This window comes from Engystomops pustulosus, chromosome 5, assembly GCF_040894005.1.
Source record: "Engystomops pustulosus chromosome 5, aEngPut4.maternal, whole genome shotgun sequence".
NCBI classification, from domain to species: Eukaryota; Metazoa; Chordata; class Amphibia; order Anura; family Leptodactylidae; genus Engystomops; species Engystomops pustulosus.
In genome coordinates, this window is record NC_092415.1 from 83,912,466 (window position 1) to 83,934,261 (window position 21,796).

The window sequence follows — 21,796 nt, forward strand, 5'->3', positions numbered from 1 at the left end:
GACGCGACGCGGAGAAGAGACGCGACCCGAAGACGAGAAGCGGCGACGCAGGGAAGGTGAGTGGGGAAGGTGAGGGGGAGGTGGAGGATGGCATCGGACCATACTTACATAGGTCCCCGCTACCGGAGACAGCAGATCTCCAGCGGGAACTGCAGACCACGCGGCAGAAGTTGTTCGTGCCGCGTGGTCTGCAGTTCCCGCTGGAGATCTGCTGTCTCCGGTCTCCGGTAGCGGGAACCTATGTAAGTATGGTCCGCTGCCCAGCGCCATACATAGGGCGCACCGGACTATAAGGCGCACTTTGGATTTCCAAGGAAATCCAAGGCTTTTAAGTGCGCCTTATAGTCCAGAAAATACGGTACAAGAGACCCATTTTGGATAATCTAATACACTGCGTATGGGAACCAGAGATTTTAAGTGGTGGTTTCACAGCACATATTATAAAGCGGCTAGAGGTGTCAGTATAGGCAGCACAATTATCACTGTTGTTACCTTCCCTGGTAACACTTGTCGCCTGATTAGGTTAATAGAGATTGCCAAGAAGCAACACCTGCCACTGATGCTGAGAAGGCCTTTGACAGGGTTAGCTGGCCATTTCTTTCGGCGATTTGGCATTCCAGATCAATTTGTTAAAGAGAATGGTACCCTGACAGCTTATTGCCCCCCCCCCTTTTTCCTTTCTCACTTGAATCCCCCCTACCCTTATTAGTGAAAACATGTTCCTACCTACCACCCAAATTAAGACCTTACTATACCTTCCTTTTATTGCAAGTAATTAATGGTATATGGCAGTATCGCTGTAACCGTAGTTTTCTGGGTACTGCGCTTTAGCAGCATGGAAGATGCAGACAAAAGGAGACTCAGTATATTTAGCATTGTACCATTTTATGTCTTCTATGTAAAAAAGAGGCACAAGACATATATGCTGTAACTGATTTTTTATTTCTGTGCTTCAATAAAAACATTTTTCAAACGGATAGTAGTTCAGGATGCTGGCTGGTTGGGCCTAGCCATGGATTCCACACCAATTATGGCCGGCAGAGTGAAGCCGGAAGAAGGTGCTTGCGTGGTAACAAGGTTCTCCATGAGACACTAGAGGTGTGTGTAATGGCTCCTGGCTGATGGTAAAGAGGAGGCACATGATGTTAGCTGCAAAATCCAGAAACTCATATGTGAAATGATGATTAGGAAAACTTACATCTCCTGTATTGTACAACTTGCATAACCGCAGTAACAACAGACTCAGAACATTTCCATGTTGGAGCCATGGTGGCATGCATCACTAAGATGAATGGCTTGTAAGTGCAGGGGCGTTGCTAGGGTGGTAAAAGGTCCGGGGCATTGGCCCCAATACATGTGTATTACAATTTCAGTAATGCCCACTCCTGTACATAACCATAACTCACATTTGCTTGTGCCAATAACCACTTTACTGAGGGTATATATAGCTACAGACACACAGGAGAAATCCCTACTTGTTACATCCAGTGACTGCACTTGACGTGTCCACTTCACTGTTAGGCCCGGCATCACCATGCCTCCTTTTCAGCCACGTTTCCTTCCTGTAGAGTTCACTGCACAGACATCTTATGTTCTTCATTGTCCCGAAATCTTGGTTCTCTGATGGTGTGTTCACATGTTGCTGTAACAAATGAATCACAATCAGTTTTGAGGTGATTTTAACTGCAGTTTTATAATTTTAACAGGTAAATGACATTTGTGGAGCAGGTTTCCCCTTCAAACTCAATTTCACCCGCTTACTTCATTTCTTTCACCTGTTAAATTGCACCTAAAACTATTTCAAAACTAATTGAGATGCAGCTGTAACTGCAACTTCTGAACGCACCCTGACAGTGTTATTCCCCCCACGCAGCCCCCATTAATGCCCTCCACACAGCCCCCCAGTAATGTCCCACACATCCCCCAGTGAAGTCCTCCACACATTCCCCCTAGTAATGTCCCCCACACATCCCCCCAGTAATGTCCCCCACACATCCCCCCAGTAATGTCCCCCACACATCCCCCCAGTAATGTCCCCCACGCATCCCCCCAGTAATGTCCTCCACACAGCCCCCTGTTGATGCCCCACACAGCCCCCTGTAATGTCCCTCAGTAATGTCCCCCACACAGGTCCCCCTGTAATGTCCCTCAGTAATGTTCCCTACACAGGTCCCCCTGTAATGTGCCCCTCACAGATCCCCCTGTAATGTCCCGTAGTAATGTGCCTTACACAACCCCCCAGTAATGTCCCCCACACATGTCCCCCTGTAATGTCCCTCAGTAATGTCCCCCACACAGCCCCCTGTAATGTCCCTCAGTAATGTCCCCCACACAGGTCCCCCTGTAATGTCCCTCAGTAATGTTCCCCACAAAGGTCCCCCTGTAATGTCCCCCAGTAATGTGCCCCTCACAGATCCCCCTGTAATGTCCAGTACTAATGTGCCCTGCACAGCCCCCTTGTAATGTCCCCCACACAGATCCCCCTGTAATGTCCCCACACAACCCCCCAGTAATGTCCCCACACAACCCCCCAGTAATGTCCCCACACAACCCCCCAGTAATGTCCCCACACAACCCCCCCAGTAATGTCCCCCACACAGCCTGCCAGTAATGTCCCCCACACAGGCTCCCAGAAAGGTCCCCAAGTAATGTGCCCCACACAGATCCCCTTGTAATGTCCCCAAGTAATGTGCCCCACACAGATCCCCTTGTAATGTCCCCTAGTAATGTGCCCACACAGCCCCTCACTAATGTCCCCCACACATGCCCCCAGTAAGCCGCCCCACACAGATCCCCTTGTAATGTCCCCAGGTAATGTGCCCACACAGCCTCCCTGCAATGTCCCTCAGTAATGTTACCCACACAGCCCCCCTTTAATGTTCCCTAGTAATGTGCTCACATAGCCCCTTGTAATGTCCCTCAGTAATGTCACCCACACAGATCCCCCTGTAATGTCCCTCAGTAATGTCCCCTACACAGATCCCCCTGTAATGTCCCACACAGCCCCCTGTAATCTTCCCCAGTAATGTGCCCCGCACAGATCCCCCTGTAATGTCCCCCACATAGCCCCCCTGAAATGTCCCCGGTAATGTGCCCCACACAGATCCCTCAGTAATGTTACCCACACAGCCCCCCTTTAATGTTCCCTAGTAATGTGCTCACATAGCCCCTTGTAATGTCCCTCAGTAATGTCACCCACACAGATCCCCCTGTAATGTCCCTCAGTAATGTCCCCTACACAGATCCCCCTGTAATGTCCCACACAGCCCCCTGTAATCTTCCCCAGTAATGTGCCCCGCACAGATCCCCCTGTAATGTCCCCCACATAGCCCCCCTGTAATGTCCCCCAGTAATGTGCCCACACAGACCCTCAGTAATGTCCCCCACACAGACCCCCAGTAATGTCCCCCACACAGCCTTACAGTAATCTCCCCCAGTAATGTGCCCCACACAGATCCCCCTGTAATGTCCCCCACATAGCCCCCCTGAAATGTCCCACGGTAATGTGCCCCACACAGATCCCCTTGTAATGTCCCCCAGTAATGTGCCCACACAGACCCTCAGTAATGTCCCCCATGCAGCCTTACATTAATGTGCCCCACACAGATCCCCTTGTAATGTCCCCAGGTAATGTGCCCACACAGCCCCCCTGTAATGTCCTCCAGTAATGTGCTCACATAGCCCCTTGTAATGTCCCTCAGTAATGTCACCCACACAGATCCCCCTGAAATGTCCCCCAGTAATGTGCTCCACACAGCCCCCCAAGTAATGCCCCAGTAATGTGCCCCCACATGGTTCCCCTTATGGTCTCCTTTTGACCTCACATATGCCGCTCTGTGCACTGCTTACCCCTGCAGGTCATGTGATCATGACATCATCACAAGCCCTGCAATCTCTGCGTAGTAATATCCTCCTGGGGTCTGTAGGTCCTGCAGGAGATAGCTTTGTGCACTTTCTTATCACAATCTATGTCCTGAGGACACCGATCATGATGAGGGAGGAATGCCTGAGCAGCGGGACAAATGTCCTGCTGATCCGGGACTCTGGTCAAAATATCCTGGGCAAGGGCCCCAGATCTTTTGACCTAGCGACGCCCCTGTTTAAGTGCAAGATTCTTCACCTTTAATTACTTAGCCCTTTTTCATTTTTGTGTTTCTTCTTTTTTGCTCCCCACCTTCAAAAATCCATATTTTTAGATTTCTTCCATGTACAGAGTTGTATGAGGCTTGTTTTCTGTGTAACAAATTCTTCCTAGTGTCAGTATATAATATTCCAAGTCATGTACCGAGAAGCGAGAATAAAATTCCAAATATGGTGAAATTGGAAAAGATTTGTGCTATTTTCTTGTGGGCTCTGTATTTATGTCTTTTACATTTCGTTCCAAATGACACCTTTTTATTACAGACCTTTGTATGGTCTCCTTTTTTTGGGATTAGATGACGTTTTCATTGCTGACATTGTACTACACAACATTTTGATCACTTTTTATTGCAAAATGGAAAAAAGTGGCGGTTGTTCAGACATTTAAGCACTATGGGGATACCTAACATGTTTATCATTTACTTGTTTTTATTTTCATATGTGTTCTAGGGAAAGGGGGATTATTTGAATTTGGAAGTTTTTTAAAAATGTTTTAATTTTTTTAAACAACCGTGGGTACTTTAACCTTTGGGGGGTCTGAGCACTACCATATACTGCAATTTATGGCATTTTTAAGTGTCTGCCTAGCATAGACTCTGTCAAATCAGCCTATCACCACCACCCAATGTCCTCATGGGGTGGCAATCATCGAATCAAAGGGGGCGGCCCACACACTGCCAGGACTTAAAAGCCTCCGGGAACTTTGCCGGGGGCATATGATGGGTTAACACCTACGATGGGTACCAGCACCAACCATGGGTTTTCTCCATACACCTCTCCATACACCTGGCCAGCATAATAATAATACTAATCTTTATCTATATAGCGCCATTAAATTCCGTCACGTTTACAAATCATAGTATGGTGCGCATTGGGAAAGGGTTAAAGCTGGGGTTGGAACTATACCTCAGTAAGTTAGAATCCTGCCTATGGCTACAGAAGGGAACTGGCCAGGCTCTCTCTCTAAAGTACCACAGCTGACTGCCTGGGCAAATTAAGGAATAACCCCTTCTCCTGGCCATTACAAGTGAGGTTCAACATACAACTACTAGGCTTCCCCAAACATCTATAATTAGAAATTCAGTACGTATGTTTTACCACAAGGCAAACGTTGATTGACCTCTCAGTTTTCAAAGCTTTCTCTCTTCTTAACCACCTCATGTCATAAGGCTTCCTGAAGGTCATGCTTGATGACAAGGGAAATGCGTTACAAACTAGCTGAAGAAACATGGTTTTCCTTATCCCATCCTGGAAAACTTATTTGCATATTTTCACAGAATGTTGTCAATGCACTGATTTAGTCTGCACCTCTGTGCTTCTAAACTAATATCTTCACTTTTGAGTGTCTTGGAAATGTATTCTCTGATTTTGTAACCATATCTGTTAATGTGTTCTCCGCATGGGGATTTTGGTTACTTACCTGTGTAACTTCCATTAGAACTGTTTGAAATTAATGAAATGCTGGGAATCAGAACTGGATACTTTACTCTGCCTAAAAATGTATTTTGATCAGTTAGACAATCCATTTGAAAGGTATGAAATTTTCTTTTAAATCCCCATAGAAAATTATAAAATGCATATTTGCTTGCACATCCTCACTAGGAAACATTGCTGACTTGCACCCTCTGTTCATGAAACCAGTAATACACTTTATGTGTGGCCTCATTGGCTGCAGCCTTCACAAGGAATATACATGTAAAGAGAGACTGGGAGAGCTAGCACAGGATCTCTTGTGGGTTTGTGACGTTTCCGGACACCTGAAGGGTGTGCAAAGTGAATTAAGTATAGTTTTTTTTAGACACTCCCTGAACTTATGGGTTCTAGGAGGAGCAGGAGGAGTTACTTCCACTATGGCACAACACTGGCTCACAACCAGTATTGTAGACTGCCACTAGCTCTCATTTGTTATAAACCTGGTCCATAACAGTATTATATCGGGTTAGAAGCCTATCCGGTAGCTCCTTTGTGTCCAAGGAGACCAAATTGTTATCCTTTGTCTAAAAATCGAGGGAGCTCTAAGGACATCCTGGAGTCGCCAAGACCTCATCATTCTTTGAAGTGGGGCCTTCCAGAGATTTCATTAGTTATTCAAGATAAGGCTAGGGGGAAGTGAGGAATATTTGGGATACCCTGATGGACAAAACAAAAACTGGACAGGCAATTATGATTTCTTATTTTAGCCTATCTTCAGGGATTTTAAAAACATTGAAAACATTGTATTAACTGTACAACAATTTTTTTTATCTTATTAGCCACCATATAAACAACATAGAAAATGTCATTTTATCTTTAAGTTATTAATTTTTATGTGTCAATTTTTCTTTTAACAAAATTCTAGTACAACTATGTCATACTGACAGAACATAACAGATCAGTGAATTGTAAATTGAATATTTATGTTCACCAGAACACAACATATAACAAACAAAATGCTTTAAGCCTGGCAAGGATGGACAACCTCTGGATTGGCAGAACCACTGGACGTCTAAATATTTGCACCAACCCTAAAATAAAAGCTTGTCACCTGTGAATCATAAGCTGTCTGGAATTAGAATCACAATAAACAATTGGAAACATTTCATTTCTTTTTTTTTACTGCCAGTAAACAGTTACTATTCTATATAGATTTACCTCCCTCTGTTCAATAGCCTTTTCTTAGTGCATTAAATTGACTGATTCAACAAAAACAATAGTTGGCCAATGCTTTTATATAAAAACAAAAGTAAAATAAAAATAATGTCAGTCAACCTGAAGTAAAGAAAGTCAATTTCTGTAATATAAGAGAAATTGTGCTATATACATGCTATTGAAATGCTGTTTTACTGCTGTCATTGATACAAAGTTATACCTTTCTTTTTATTTGATTTCAGCCGTTTAGCAAGTTTCCCTATTTAAGCAATGACATTTCCTTTTGGCTGCCCAGTGATGGATACCTGGAGAACGATTTTTATGACCTGGTCCGTAACGTTGCAGGAGATATTGTTGAAGAAGTGACTTTAATTGACCAGTTTACACATCCAAAGTAAGTTCTTGAGTTTTGAGCTTTTGAACTAGTCTTTTTCTATTTTTCTCTTTGTCTTACAATTTTATAAGTTTAAAGACTTGCTCAATTTAAAAATAAAGCAAACCTATTTAGCTATTGGATATATAGACTGATGATTTGAGGACTGATCTCTGTGTTGAACTCCCAATGTATAGGTGGCCTCCTCAATAATTGTTTAACACAGCACCATACGTTGTTTAGAAACTGAGATGGAGCTGAAGACTGATCATATGACTGATAAAAGTGAAATCACCTGCTTGTGAATTGGAAATGATGGTCACTGAAGTGCCCCTTTCAATACAAGGAGTAGAGGAGATTTAGTCTGTCCTAAATATAGGTTATCAGTTTTCTGATAGGTTTGCTTCAGTTTTCTTGTCTGATTAATCCCTTTAAAATGAAACGGTCTATAATTTCAAAATATCTTGAATTTTTAATAAGTTTTAAAACTTAAACCCTTCCCGCAAATTGACGTAATAGTACATAGGTACTATTTCGTCAATTTGGGGTGTCGGCTGTATATTACCAACGTAACACATGATGTGTGTTAACCCACGTCTTGCCAATTAGGGGAATACTACCCGTCCTGGACCAGAACCCCGGTGTGCCCCGGGTATGCCTGGGAAAAGCCTGAAAAGTGGGCAAAAGAAAAAAAAATGTAATGAAATCCCTTCACAAAAAAATGTTCTAAAAAGTTATCAAAATTAGTTATGTGCCCCAAAATGAGACCACTAAAAAGATCAACTCTTCTTGCAAAAAAATAATCCCTCAACAAGGAACCGAAATATAGAAAAATAACAGAAAAGATGATAATCCTAAAACAAATGAGATTTTCTCTAAATTAGTTTGTATTCAGTAAAATTGGGCAAAATAAAAAGTATATATAGATAAATGAGGTATCATAGTGACCTATAGAATAAAGATAACATATTAGTTTTGTAGTACAGTGAATTTCCTCCACCAACAAAGAGTTAATATCATCAACCAGCAATAGACGCCTCATAAAATTACTGTATATGCTCGAGTATAAGCCGAGACCCCTAATTTTATCAACAAAAACTGAGAAAACCTATTGACTCGAGTATAAGCCGAGGGTGGGAAGTACATTGGTCACAGCCTCCCAGTATATAGCCAGCCCCCAGTAGTATATAGCCAGCCCCCAGTAGTATATAGCCACCCAGCCCCATGTAGTATATAGCCATCCCGCCCCATGTAGTTTATAGCCAGCCCACCCCCAATAGTATACAGCCAGCCCCAATAGTATACAACCAGCCCCATGTAGCATACAGCCACCCAGCCCCCATATAGTTTACAGCCGCCCCCTGTAGAATACAGCCAGCCAGCCCCCATGTAGTTTACAGCCAGCCCCCATGTAGTGTATAACCAGCCAGCCCCCATGTAGTATACAGTCAGCCAGCCCCATGTCGTATACAGCCAGTCAGCTTGCAGTTTGCCAAGCACATAAAAAAAAAAAATCTTGCATACTCACTTTCGGGCGGTCCTGCTGCCCGGCTGCAGGGATGCTCTGATCCCTGCAGCTCCTCTTCTTTCTTCTCCTTGCTGTAACAGCCGATGCACCGGCCAGCAGATCACATGGATGCGTCTCTGCCGGCTAATACAGCATACAGAAGAGGAGCCGCGCCGAGCATCCGGGCACCAGAGGGTGAGTATGTAAGTTTATTTTTTTAATTGACTTGTGTATTAGCCGAGGTGAGGTTTTTCAGCACATTTTTTGTGTTGAAAAAATTGGCTTCTACGCGAGTATATAGGGTATATCCCAAAATATGAACCCCCCATATGTGTACATTACAAAAAAGTTTTTTTCATAACTAAATGCAAAATATATAATCCAAATCTTTCTATTAATTTGAAGTACTATCTGTCATGAATAAACATTCTACAAATCACCAGGATGTGTTAAAGCGTTCCAAAGTTATAACTGCTTATAGTGACACTATCATATAGAACAAACCTGCACAGCTAAAGAGTGGTATAAAGGTACCAAAAAACAGCCAACACACTATAGTGACAAATTTACCAAACAAGAGAGACCAAGAGAAGTGTGTATAAGCCAAAAAATATATACAAATCTTTATTAATTATTGACACCACATAACAAACACCTAAAAAGTACATACGTACATATAACCTTGACCCATGTATTGAGATCACAATAGACCAATACAAATCACATCACCCCAATAAACAGTAGATGTGTTGTCTCATTGTTCCTGTCAAAATAATAAGTAGATGGGAACTTTAAATCGTGCATAAAGATGTTTGAAATAAGTATATGCAGTTCACCTTTGACAGTATACATATGGTGCTACAGGAACAAAAGGCACACTCTGTAGTGAGAAATGAATGATCAGCGGTACATAGTTACCCATCCATAATGATTAAGATGAACAGAGCGTGTGCAAAGAGCAATGTGGTCGAAAATACCCCACGCGTTTCGTCGCTGGGTGCGACTTCCTCAGGGGTCCCTATTGTGTTAACGGACTTCCGTCCGCCATATATACATATGTAACTCTCCCCAGGGTGGAATTGTGGCCAATAACATACCTCATATTGATGTTACACCTGTATAGTATTAACCAGGCCAGCGTGGTATCGCAAGAGCGGCCAGGCTAGCAAAAGTCTCGCGAGGATTATACATTATCATGTGACTAGCCATGTGACTGGTATCAATTCGCGCGTGACTTGTGAGCCGGCGAGGTGACAAGACTGATAGCAAGTCGCGCGGGACTTGTAAGCCGGCGAGATGGCGCATGCGGGCAGGTATATTTCATATTTCATCTCAGTACCGATAACCCTCATTCCTTATGCGATAATTTCTCAGTAGGTTTAAAAGAATAGCAAAAGAAATTATATATATACCCTAGGGATATTTATCTATAAATCAATATAATCCCCACAAGGTGCCGAACTTAAAAGTAAAACACTATACAGCAGAAAGAGATAGTATTTTGACGGTAAATGAACTTAATTTGGTGCCTCTTGGCAACACATAGAGATATTGTAGTTTGCAAAAAACCTAGACAACCAGTGAGTAGGTTTTTGTTACCACCCTGGGGAGGGAAATTAAAAGTAAGCATGTTATCTGGGGTCAAAATTTTTTTTTTCATAATCAACATTTGCAAATTATTAGCATAAATGTAAATGTATAAGACACATAAATATTCATCCATAATTGTACCATCCAAGTTAACCCTAAAATCCCAGTAGTCAACTCAAAAGTCCCCCAAAGCGGCAATGTCAAGGGGTAATTTACTTGAGAGAATAAGATTTCAAAGGGGTGTTCATTCCATTTCTACGATATTGGTTATCAGTCAAGTCCTAGAGGATTGGTTAGTCACCTATATTGTGGTCAAGCTGCAATTTTTATCAATACGGCATGCTTGATGTGTTGCATTCAGAAGGGAGTCAAAATATCTTTCAAATTCTGTTGTTTTTCGTTTCTTTTTTGTTTTTTGTCTTGCTTGTATACTTTATTATCCCGATGTATCCCTAGATGTATTTTCAGCCCACATGGGGGGTCCGTGAAGGTGAAGACTTTAAAAGAGAAGATCCCAATAGGAATAGGAGGAGGATCAAGTAGCCATAATGTGGTGTCAATAATTAATAAAGATTTGTATATATTTTTTGGCCTTCTCTTGGTCTTTCTTGTTTGCTTATAGTGACACATCAAATTCTGAAAATAGGGCCTGGTCATGAATGTGAAAACTGGCTTTGGAGACTAGGGATTAAAATGACCAGTATTTGACATATATAGGATTATATATAGTCTAAGGAAAGTTAAGGTTTATAGACAATACTATCTGCTTCTGAATAGGTTAAATTTCGCCATCAGCATGAAATAATCAGCTTGCATAATTGATTTATTCTATGACTGGCATGAGGCGTTCGCTCACCTCCAGACAGTAGTGATTTTGAAAGACTTTTGTTACAGTCGAGGACACTGGCATGAATGCTACAAGTGCCATGTATAAAATCAGCTGCTGCAGGGAACCCTGAGATGAAATCTCTGCTGCTTCATCTAGTGACAGTATGTTCATGTTATTCTACCGCTCCCAGGTAGTATCACTGATAATGCTGACATCCCCTATTCAGAAACCCCAGAGGTGTAGCTTAGATATGTCATTTTAAATCATAGGTGATGACAGTAGCAGCAGGCTGGAATATAAACATCTGATTCCAGCTAAGCAATGGAATTTTGTAAACAGCAAAAAGCTGTTGTGTTCAGTATCTACTTTAGACTTCTGGCACAAGATGTTTTTTTTTGTTTATATATAGACAGCTATAAATGGTTTCCATATACAAGCGGTCCCCTCCTTAAGAACACCTGACTTACAGACGACCCCTAGTTACAAAAGGACCCCTGGTATTTGGTAATTTACTGTACTTTAGCCCTAGGCTACAATAATCAGCTATAACAGTTATCAAATTTTTATTGCTAATATCAAAGCTTTATTGCTAATCCTGGTTCTTATATCAATCCAACATTTTTAGAATACAATTGTCACAGAAACCAAAAAAAGTTTGGTTGAAGCTACAATTATAAAATATAGAGTTCCGACTTGCATACAAATTCAATTTAAGAACCTACAGGACCTATCTTGTACGGAACCCGGGGACTGCCTGTATAAGCAATGAATTCGGTCTTATTCCCTCAATGAGATTAGGGGAATATTCTGAAAGTGTGTAACAGTCACAAATGGTTAAACAGTTACAACCAGTGGCGTATCTACAGCCGTAGCAGTTGCTATGGGGCCTGTGAGGTTCAGGGGCCTCCCTCTGTGTCCCAGCCACCGCCCACATCTCTCCTGTTCCGCCCAACTCTTTCCTGGATCGTCTACCCGCTCATCTCCCTGACCCGCCCGCTCATCTCAATGACCCGTCCGCTACCTCTCTGACCCGCTCACTCAGGGAAGCACTGTGTACACTCCGCCTAAAATCGCACTCGTCCCCCTCCCCCGCTCGCACTCCCCCCTCCACGTGTGTATATATTATATATACTGTGTATATGTGTTAATACTGTGTATATGTTTTAATACTATTGTGGGGAATTGCTCTGGTAGTTGACAGGTAGCAGTGCAAGAAGCAGTGACACACGCAGGTTTAAAAGTCCAACTTAAGTGTTTATTCACACTTGCAAAACAGAACACAAATTCAGCCTTGGCTTAGGCACATGCAAAAACATTATAAAAGTAATTCCTGCCCGGCTAGGCGCTGTCTAATACACTTGACAGACCCTAGCTATCCGGGTACCAGGCTGCCTGGCACACGCTCTTGGCCAGCAGCAAGACAGGAGACCCTCAGTTACCTTTGCTGTGAGAATGCAATCTCGCTTTCAGCTCTCCAGGTAGGGCCTCTCCCACTGCTTCTGGCCTGCAGACTAAATCAGACCCTAACGAGGCCTGTGACCTGCACCTGTGGGCTATACAAAAGCCCAGGACCGAAGCCCGGGTGGAGTAGGAGTCCCACTACCAGCCTACCCCTACTCCATAATAAGCAGGCCCAGTACGGACATTACAAATGTGTCTGTGTTAGCTAGGCCAACACAGACAAAACAGACTATTCCTGCTTATCATGTCTGCATTAACCCTTGGGTTACTGCAGACAAACCCAGGGCTTTTACCACCAGCATTTCATCTGCCTGTAGGACAGATAGCGGTTTTCCCACACAACACCTCTCACTTTCTCACATACCCTCCCCCTCAGTTCAGACCCACCGGGGCGAACTCCTGACATTAAGCAATGCGTTCGGGACAAGGCATCCGCATTGCCCTGTAGCTTCCCGGCTCTGTGCTCCACCATGAAACTGAAATTTTGGAGGGACAAGAACCACCTAGTGACCCTGGCATTCTTCTCCTTAGTTCTACTCATCCACGTGAGAGGAGAGTGGTCAGTTATGAGACGGAACCGTCGTCCCAGCAAGTAGTACCGTAGGGACTCTAATGCCCACTTTATCGCCAGACATTCCTTCTCTACGATACTGTAATTTTTTTCAGCTGGCGTGAGCTTCCTGCTCAGGTAAGTAATGGGGTGTTCCTCGCCATTCACCTCCTGAGACAGGACAGCTCCCAGTCCTACATCTGACGCATCCGTCTGCACAATAAACTCTCTCTTGAAGTCTGGCGCAATGAGGACGGGAGATCCACACAACGCAGACTTCAAGGCCTGAAAAGCACCTTCTGCTTGTTCATTCCACCGCACCATGACAGGCCTTTTACCCTTCAGCAGGTCTGTCAGGGGAGCGGACATGGTGGCAAAGTTTGGTATAAACCGTCTGTAGTACCCTACAATGCCCAGGAATGCCCTGACTTGCTTTGTGCTCACTGGTTGAGGCCAACCCTGTATAGCGTCAATCTTGTTGACCTGAGGTTTAATTATACCTCGACCGATCACATACCCCAAATAGTGTGTCTCCTCCATTCCCAGCGCACACTTCTTGGGGTTTGCAGTCAGGCCCGCTGCCCTTAGAGAGTTCACTACGGCCTGTACCTTGGCCAAGTGACTCGCCCAGTCTTGGCTGTAGATGATAATGTCATCTAGATAGGCGGAGGCGTATCTCCTATGTGGCTTTAACACTATGTCCATTAACCGTTGAAAGGTAGCGGGGGCCCCATGAAGCCCAAACGGTAATACAACATAGTGAAAAAGGCCCTCAGGGGTGATAAAGGCTGTCTTTTCTTTAGCCCTATCTGTCAGGGGTACCTGCCAATATCCTTTAGTTAGATCCAGGGTGGTGAAGTACCGAGCACCCCCTAGTCTCTCAATAAGCTCGTCCACCCGGGGCATGGGATAGGCATCAAACTTAGACACCTCATTCAATTTTCTAAAATCGTTGCAAAATCGCAACGTCCCATCCGGTTTGGGAATTAGAACAATTGGACTGGCCCACTCACTTTTGGACTCCTCAATAACCCCTAGCTTCAGCATCTTCTGAACTTCTTCTGATATGGCTTGTCTACGAGCTTCGGGGACTCGGTACGGCCTTAATCTTACCCTTGCCCCTGGCTCAGTGACAATGTCATGTTTAATTACAGATGTGTAGCCTGGCAACTCTGAGAACACATCTGTATTTCTTGCTACAAACTCTCGAGCCTCTCGCTGTTGCTCTTTGGTAAGGGTATCGGCTATTCGCACTTCTGCCTCCGGCACAGGCTTATCTGCAGCCTGTGAGGGTAGCGCAGGAGGTGGACTGGCCAGGACCATCTCTGTATGCAGACTCTCTCTGTCTTTCCAGGCCTTCAACAGATTTACATGATAAGTCTGCTCGGGTTTTCTCCGTCCGGGCTGACGTATCCTGTAGTTCACCTCTCCTATTTTCTCTATAACCTCATACGGTCCTTGCCATTTAGCGAGAAACTTACTTTCTACAGTGGGGACTAGCACCAACACACGATCACCGGGACTAAAGCTCCTTACTTTTGCTGACCTGTTATAAACCCGGCTTTGAGTTCTTTGTGCCTCCTCCATATGCTCTTTGACAATGGGCATGACGGCTGCCACCCTGTCCTGCATATCTGCGATATGGTCTATCACACTTTTGTGGGGGGTGGGCTCTTGTTCCCATGTCTCCTTGGCTATGTCCAGGAGACCCCTGGGATGTCTGCCATACACTAACTCAAACGGTGAGAACCCAGTAGAGGCTTGTGGGACCTCTCGGATGGCGAACATTAAATATGGCAATAGTACATCCCAGTCCTTCCCATCCTTGTTTACCACTTTTTTTTAGCATACTCTTTAAAGTTTTGTTGAACCGTTCTACCAATCCATCCGTCTGAGGATGGTACACAGAGGTGCGTAACTGTTTAATATTAAAGAGCCGACATAGCTCCTTGGTGACTTTTGACATAAAAGGAGTCCCCTGATCTGTGAGGATCTCCTTGGGAAGTCCCACCCGACAGAACATGGCAAACAACTCTTTAGCAATTAGTTTCGCAGAGGTGTGCCGCAGTGGGATGGCCTCAGGATATCGGGTAGCATAGTCCATGACTACCAGGATATGCTGATGCCCCCGAGCAGATTTAACTAAAGGACCGACCAAATCCATGGCGACCCTTTCAAAGGGTACCTCAATAATGGGCAGAGGTACCAACGGACTTCGAAAGTGTACCATGGGAGCATGCAATTGACAATCAGGGCAAGTTTCACAATACCTTTTTACCCTATCATATACTCCTGGCCAGTAAAAACGCTGCAAGATGCGTTCCAGAGTTTTTGTGGTACCTAGGTGCCCTCCCATCACATGCTTATGTGCAAGGTCTAACACCATCTGACGATATGGCTGAGGCACCATTAACTGCTCCCGGGTTTCACCGTGGACCTTATCAATGCGGTACAACAACTCCTGATTTACCACCACACGAGGGAACAACTTATCCGCACCTGGGTGCTGAGGTACGCCATTAATTTCTACCACATTTTCTCTGGCGCGGACCAGAGTGGGGTCCTGGAGTTGGGCAGTACCAAAGTTGTCACGGGATACCTCCAAACCAGACAACTGCGGTCCTGTCACTACCTCCTCAGTTTCGCCTGCCATAACATCTAGGGGAAACATTACACTTCCATCTTCTGTGGCGGTCACCCCTACGGCAGGAACTCCAGAGTCTGGGTCATCAGGCTCGGCTTCAGAGATCTGACCAGACAACACAGGAGAACAACCCCCCAACTCTTGGTTTCCCCGCCATAGAGTCCAGAACATGGGGAAGTCCCGTCCCAAGATAAGGTCATGGGGCAAGTTCTTGACAACCGCTGCCTCATGTAGTGTCTCTCCACAAGAGGTCTGGAAGTTAATAACTGTGGTAGGGTAGTCCTTTACGTCCCCATGGATGCACAGGACTCCAATTGTGCGCCCTGTGACTGCCTTGGGGTCTGTGAGGGACCCATTAATCAAGGTCACCCGACTGCCTGAGTCCAGCAGGGCCAACGCTGGATGCCCTGCCACAGTCACCCGGCACAGGTGGCGCTCATCAGCAGAGTCGGGGCTAGTAGCTGTGTAGACAGGGGCAGCATAGAGAGAAACCCTTCTGGCGGAACTGCAGTCCATGGGCTCTGAGGAATTGGGGCAATGGGCTGCAATATGACCTGGCTCATGGCAGGTCCAACAGGTGGGAGCCTCCCCCCTCCTCCTCCCCTGGGGTACTTCCCGGACATTGGGCGTTGTCCTGCCCCGGGAATTTGTGGGTGACAAGACCTTCCGTGCCTTAAGGCCTGTCTTGGTATAAGGGGCTTTCTTTGTTAGGGCCTGAGTGGCACAAAACCTCTCCACCAACCCCACCAGCGCATCGGCATCAGACGGGTCCCCGTGTCCCACCCATTGTTGGATCTCACCCGGCAAGGCCCTCAGGAAACGGTCCAAAACAACCTTCTCGACCATCTGGGCTGGGGTTGATGTCTCCGGCTGAAGCCACTTGCGGACCAAGTGAACAAGTTGGTGCATCTGCCCCCTCGGTGGTAGCGCCTCCTGGTATCTCCAGCTATTCACTCTTTGAGCGCGTAGATGCTGATCCACTCCTAGTCGGGCCAAGATCTCTGCCTTTACCTTGGAGTAGTCCCGGGCATACTCCTCGCTCAGGTCGTAGTATGCCTGCTGGGGATCAGCGACGAGGAAGGGGGCCAACACCTCTGCCCAGTGTTGCTGTGGCAACCTCTCTCGGGTGGCCACCCTCTCAAAGCCTGTCAGATAGGCCTCCACATCATCCTCGGCGGTCATCTTGGTCATAGCTTTGCGGACCTCTTTCCTGGCGTCCTTCACCGTCATTGCTGGGACAGTCCTTTGCTGAGCAGCGGTCAGGGCTGTTATCTGCTGGAGCAGCAATCTGTTTGTCTCTTGCTGCTGCACGTTGGACTGGACAAGCTGCTTGATTAACTCCTCCATGGCTGTGGCTTGCAGCTTCAGTGCTGTCAACTTCCAGGACATGCACTAGTGTATACTTCACTGCACTTTGCCCGCTCCAATCCACCATATGTGGGGAATTGCTCTGGTAGTTGACAGGTAGCAGTGCAAGAAGCAGTGACACACGCAGGTTTAAAAGTCCAACTTAAGTGTTTATTCACACTTGCAAAACAGAACACAAATTCAGCCTTGGCTTAGGCACATGCAAAAACATTATAAAAGTAATTCCTGCCCGGCTAGGCGCTGTCTAATACACTTGACAGACCCTAGCTATCCGGGTACCAGGCTGCCTGGCACACGCTCTTGGCCAGCAGCAAGACAGGAGACCCTCAGTTACCTTTGCTGTGAGAATGCAATCTCGCTTTCAGCTCTCCAGGTAGGGCCTCTCCCACTGCTTCTGGCCTGCAGACTAAATCAGACCCTAACGAGGCCTGTGACCTGCACCTGTGGGCTATACAAAAGCCCAGGACCGAAGCCCGGGTGGAGTAGGAGTCCCACTACCAGCCTACCCCTACTCCATAATAAGCAGGCCCAGTACGGACATTACAAATGTGTCTGTGTTAGCTAGGCCAACACAGACAAAACAGACTATTCCTGCTTATCATGTCTGCATTAACCCTTGGGTTACTGCAGACAAACCCAGGGCTTTTACCACCAGCATTTCATCTGCCTGTAGGACAGATAGCGGTTTTCCCACACAACACCTCTCACTTTCTCACACTATGTATGTATATATATGCATCTACTATGTATTCACTGTACATATACTGTGTATATATGTATATACTGTGTATAAATGCATAGAAGCAAATACTGTATTTATATAAGCATATATATATATGCACATTTAAATATATATATGATGTATGTGTGTTTTTGTATATGGTAAGTATGTATGCTGTATATACTGAATGTGTGTTTATTTGCTGTATATGTGTATATTCTGTATATATATGCAGCATGTGTGTATATGGTGTTTTTATCCTGCATGTATGTGTATACTGTATGTGTGTGTATGTGTGTGTATATATATATATATATATATATATATATATATATATATGTGTGTGTGTATTGTATATGTATATAATGTGTATACTGTATGTGGGTATATACTGAATGAGTTTCTATATACTCTGTGTATAAATGTATATGAGTGCATAAATGTGTGTATAAGTGTATACTTGTATGTATATGGGTGTGAGTATACGTGTGTAGAACTTTATGTGTGTGTATATAAAGGTGTGTATATATCAGTGTATAAATGTGTGTAATTGTATAAACATGTCTGTATAGGGGTACATTCACAAGAACGTGTTATATCTAACTGCAAATTTGCTGCCGGATATACTTACCCCATAGGCTTCTATACCGCCTGGGCTCGGTACGGTGAGCACAACGAGTACTCACTGTTTCAAGCAAAAGAGATTGAGCCTGCTCTAGCTATGGCCGTAAGAACGGCCATGCAGCTCTATTCTCTATGGAGATCTCCTCTCCAGCACGCCAGACATGTGCCTGCCATATATATATAGAATATGCAGAAATCTGCTATGGGTCCCAGCCTCTCCTAGTTACGCCCCTGGTTACAACATACATGTATTAAGAATCCCCTGCAATCCCCTCTATTTTTGTCTTTTTAGCTGACTTGTAGTTCATAAACTGTCACTCGGGACATTACAACTTGTTATATGAGGATAATTTACAGCTTGAAATGTGCTGCTATTCTATATATTCTATACCATTTAATCGGAGGAAATTCACCTGATTCAGTATATATTACATTTATCGTATATACTTGTGTATAAGCCAAGTTTTTCAGCACAAAAAATGTGCTGAAAAACATCCCCTCGGCTTATACACGAGTCTATTACAAAAAATGTACACACTTAAAAAAAATAAACTTATATACTCACCCTCCGATGTCAGCGCAGCTCACCGATGTCAGCGCGTCCTGTCTTCTTTCTTCTCCGCGGCTCCTCTTCTTTCTTCTTCCTTCTCTCATGGACGCGGCCATGTTTTCTTCCTGGCCGCGCATACTATGACGTCAGCAGCGGCCGCTAGATGCGCCTGCTAGGAGAAAACATGGCCGCGTCCATGAGTGCTGTGGGGGCCAGCTGTATACTACTACTAGGGGCAGGCTTTATACTACTAGGGGCATGCTTTATACTACTAGGGGCAGGCTTTATACTACTAGGGGCAGGCTGTATACTACATGGGGGCTAGCAGGCTGTATACTACATGGGGGCTGGCAGGCTGTATACTACTGGGGGCTGGCAGGCTGTATACTACTGGGGGCTGGCAGGCTGTATACTACTGGGGGCTGGCAGGCTGTATACTACATGGGGGCAGTCTGGCTGTATACTACATGGGGGGCAGACTGGTTGTATACTACATGGGGGGCAGACTGGTTGTATACTACATGGGGGCAGGCTGGCTAGCTGTATACTACAGGGGGCTGGTGGCTGTATGCTACTAGGGGCTGGCAGGCTGTATACTACTGGGAGCTGGCTGACTATATACTACTGGGGGCTTGCTGGTTATATACTGGGGGGGCTGTGACCAATGCATTTCCCACCCTCGGCTTATACTCGAGTCAATCGTTTTCCCAGTTTTTGGTGGTAAAATTAAGGGTCTCAGCTTATACTTGTGTCGGCTTATACTCGAGTATATACGGTATGTAGTTTTTCTTATATTTTTATACTATTTTTACTTTATATTTTTGACAAACATATTTTTTAGACTTCCTTGTATAAAGCCATCTTAGGGGTAATTTTTGCAGGACGATTCTGTTGTTCTTGGTACCAGTTTGGAGAATGTATAATATTTTAAGTACCTTTTATAAAAATAGTTTTTGGGAGGCTAAGTGATGGGTTCAAAATTAGTCATTTGCCATGTCAGGTTAGCTGGAGTTGGATTCTCCTTTTTTCTCTCTACAGCCACAATACAAAAATTTAAAAAGAAAAACAATTTGGTCTGATCCAAATTGATTTGTCACAAATCATCCTTCAAAAACTATTTTAAAGCATCTTTTACCATACATCTATACATTATATGCACATCAACCACTCACAGTCCTAGCTAATCCCTTACACTATCTATAGCAAAACATACAGTGGTCTACAGTCTAATAGCTCAATGTACCAGATGAAGAGGTTGTCCCCAGGGTCGGATTCAAATTCAACTCCCAGGCTCTCTACTTTGGGATTAAGAAGTTTGTGCCATCATGCATTGCAATAAGTAATGCTACCTACTATAATCAATAATTCCTATATTTAAAATACACTTTATATGAATATACTATTTAAATCAAACTTTTTATACCTTAAATTATTTATTTAATGTATTAACTCATATATAGTCATATACCAATTTCTTTACCTAGCCATAAATGCATAAATGTTCTATTAACTGCATAGATCCAGAAGGTAGAACACTTACAAGATCCGAGTCAAGTTAATTTGTCGCCCTAAACAAACCCTCTAGGTGCTCCTTAGCTGCTCCCCAGTAATGGTAGTGTTAAATCGCCAGCTTTATCGGAACATACCGATAAAGCTAGCAAACACTACATTACATAGTTCTCCGAACACCGGACCAAGCTTACAGTGGGGCTAGGGAGCTACTTACTTAAGTAAATAGCTCACAGAGGGTTTATTTAGGGTGACAGGTCCTCTTTAAGTACAGCACCAGAGCCAAGATTATAACGTAAATACAGCCTCATAACCAGGTTCTATACATAAGTACAGCATCAGAACCAAGCCCAATATTAACAGTAAGTCCAGTACATAAACCTGGTTTGTACATATTTACAACACCAGAACCAAGTTCAGTGCATATAAACAGCACCAGAACTGTTATCAGAAAAAAAAATCTAAATCTAAAACCCAGTTTAGTACGTAAAATAGAACCATGCTCAGTGAACAAAATATTGAGTATTCAGTGCAGAATTGTAAGCTCATTTGTAATACAAGCACTTACAGTAAATCTGATGATGTCTGAATGGAGAAGGCATATTATTATTGTTGTTATTATTTTTATTCTACCTGGCTGCCGTTTCAGCTTCCGTTTCAGCTTCTTTCAGACACTTATCTCTGCAGATTTAGCAACACAAAAGTTTTAGGCTCCAATAGCTAGTAAACATAGACTCTGCCCTAGTGATCAGTTATCACAGACCACACCCCCAGTAACCAGTAAAGACAGAGCCTGTCCCTACTAGCCAATAGTCAAAAAGACTGTCCCTACTAGCCAGTAGTCACAGAGCCTGCCCTCAGTAGCCAGTAATCACGGTGCATGCCCCCAGTAGCCATTCGTAACAGTGCTTTCCCACAGAACCTGCCCTAAACATAGAACCTGTCCCCAGTAACCAGTTGTCCCTGAGCGTGCTCCCAGCAGTTACAGTGATTCCCCCAGTATCCAGTAGTCACAAGGCCTGTCCCCTGGAGCCAGTGGTAACAGTGTCTGACACAGTAACTAGAAAATAAAGAGCCTGCCACCAGTAGCCATTAGTTACAATACCTGCTCCCAGTAACCCCAGTGCTTGACCAGTATCCAGTAGTTAAAATGTCTAGCCCCAGTGCCTGCCCCACTAGCCAGTAGTCACAGTTATGCCACCAGTAGCCAGAAGCAACAGTGCTTCAGTAATCACAATGCCTGCTGCCAGAAGTAACAGTGCTTGCCCCCAGAAGCCAGAAGTTACAGTGATGCCTTCAGTA

The 21,796-nt window shown here is 44.5% G+C and overlaps 1 protein-coding gene and 1 long non-coding RNA gene across 4 annotated transcripts in view; one reads left to right on the plus strand and one right to left on the minus strand.

Annotated features, from left to right (window-relative positions):
- Window positions 1–21,796, plus strand: part of FARS2 (phenylalanyl-tRNA synthetase 2, mitochondrial) — a 298,134-nt gene that overhangs the window by 211,020 nt on the left and 65,318 nt on the right. For both annotated transcript variants that reach the window (XM_072152519.1, XM_072152520.1), the window contains one exon: window positions 7,011–7,162. In XM_072152519.1, coding sequence (XP_072008620.1) covers window positions 7,011–7,162 — 152 coding nt within the window. The remainder of the gene's footprint in view (window positions 1–7,010; window positions 7,163–21,796) is intronic.
- On the minus strand, window positions 961–21,176 carry LOC140133004 (uncharacterized). 2 transcript variants are annotated; one of them, XR_011855769.1, is made up of 3 exons: window positions 21,128–21,176; window positions 1,476–1,642; window positions 961–1,149 (listed from the first exon to the last, which is right to left on the minus strand). It is a non-coding gene; the product is annotated as an uncharacterized lncRNA (long non-coding RNA). The 2 variants fall into 2 exon arrangements; XR_011855768.1 differs by having other exon boundaries at window positions 21,063–21,165.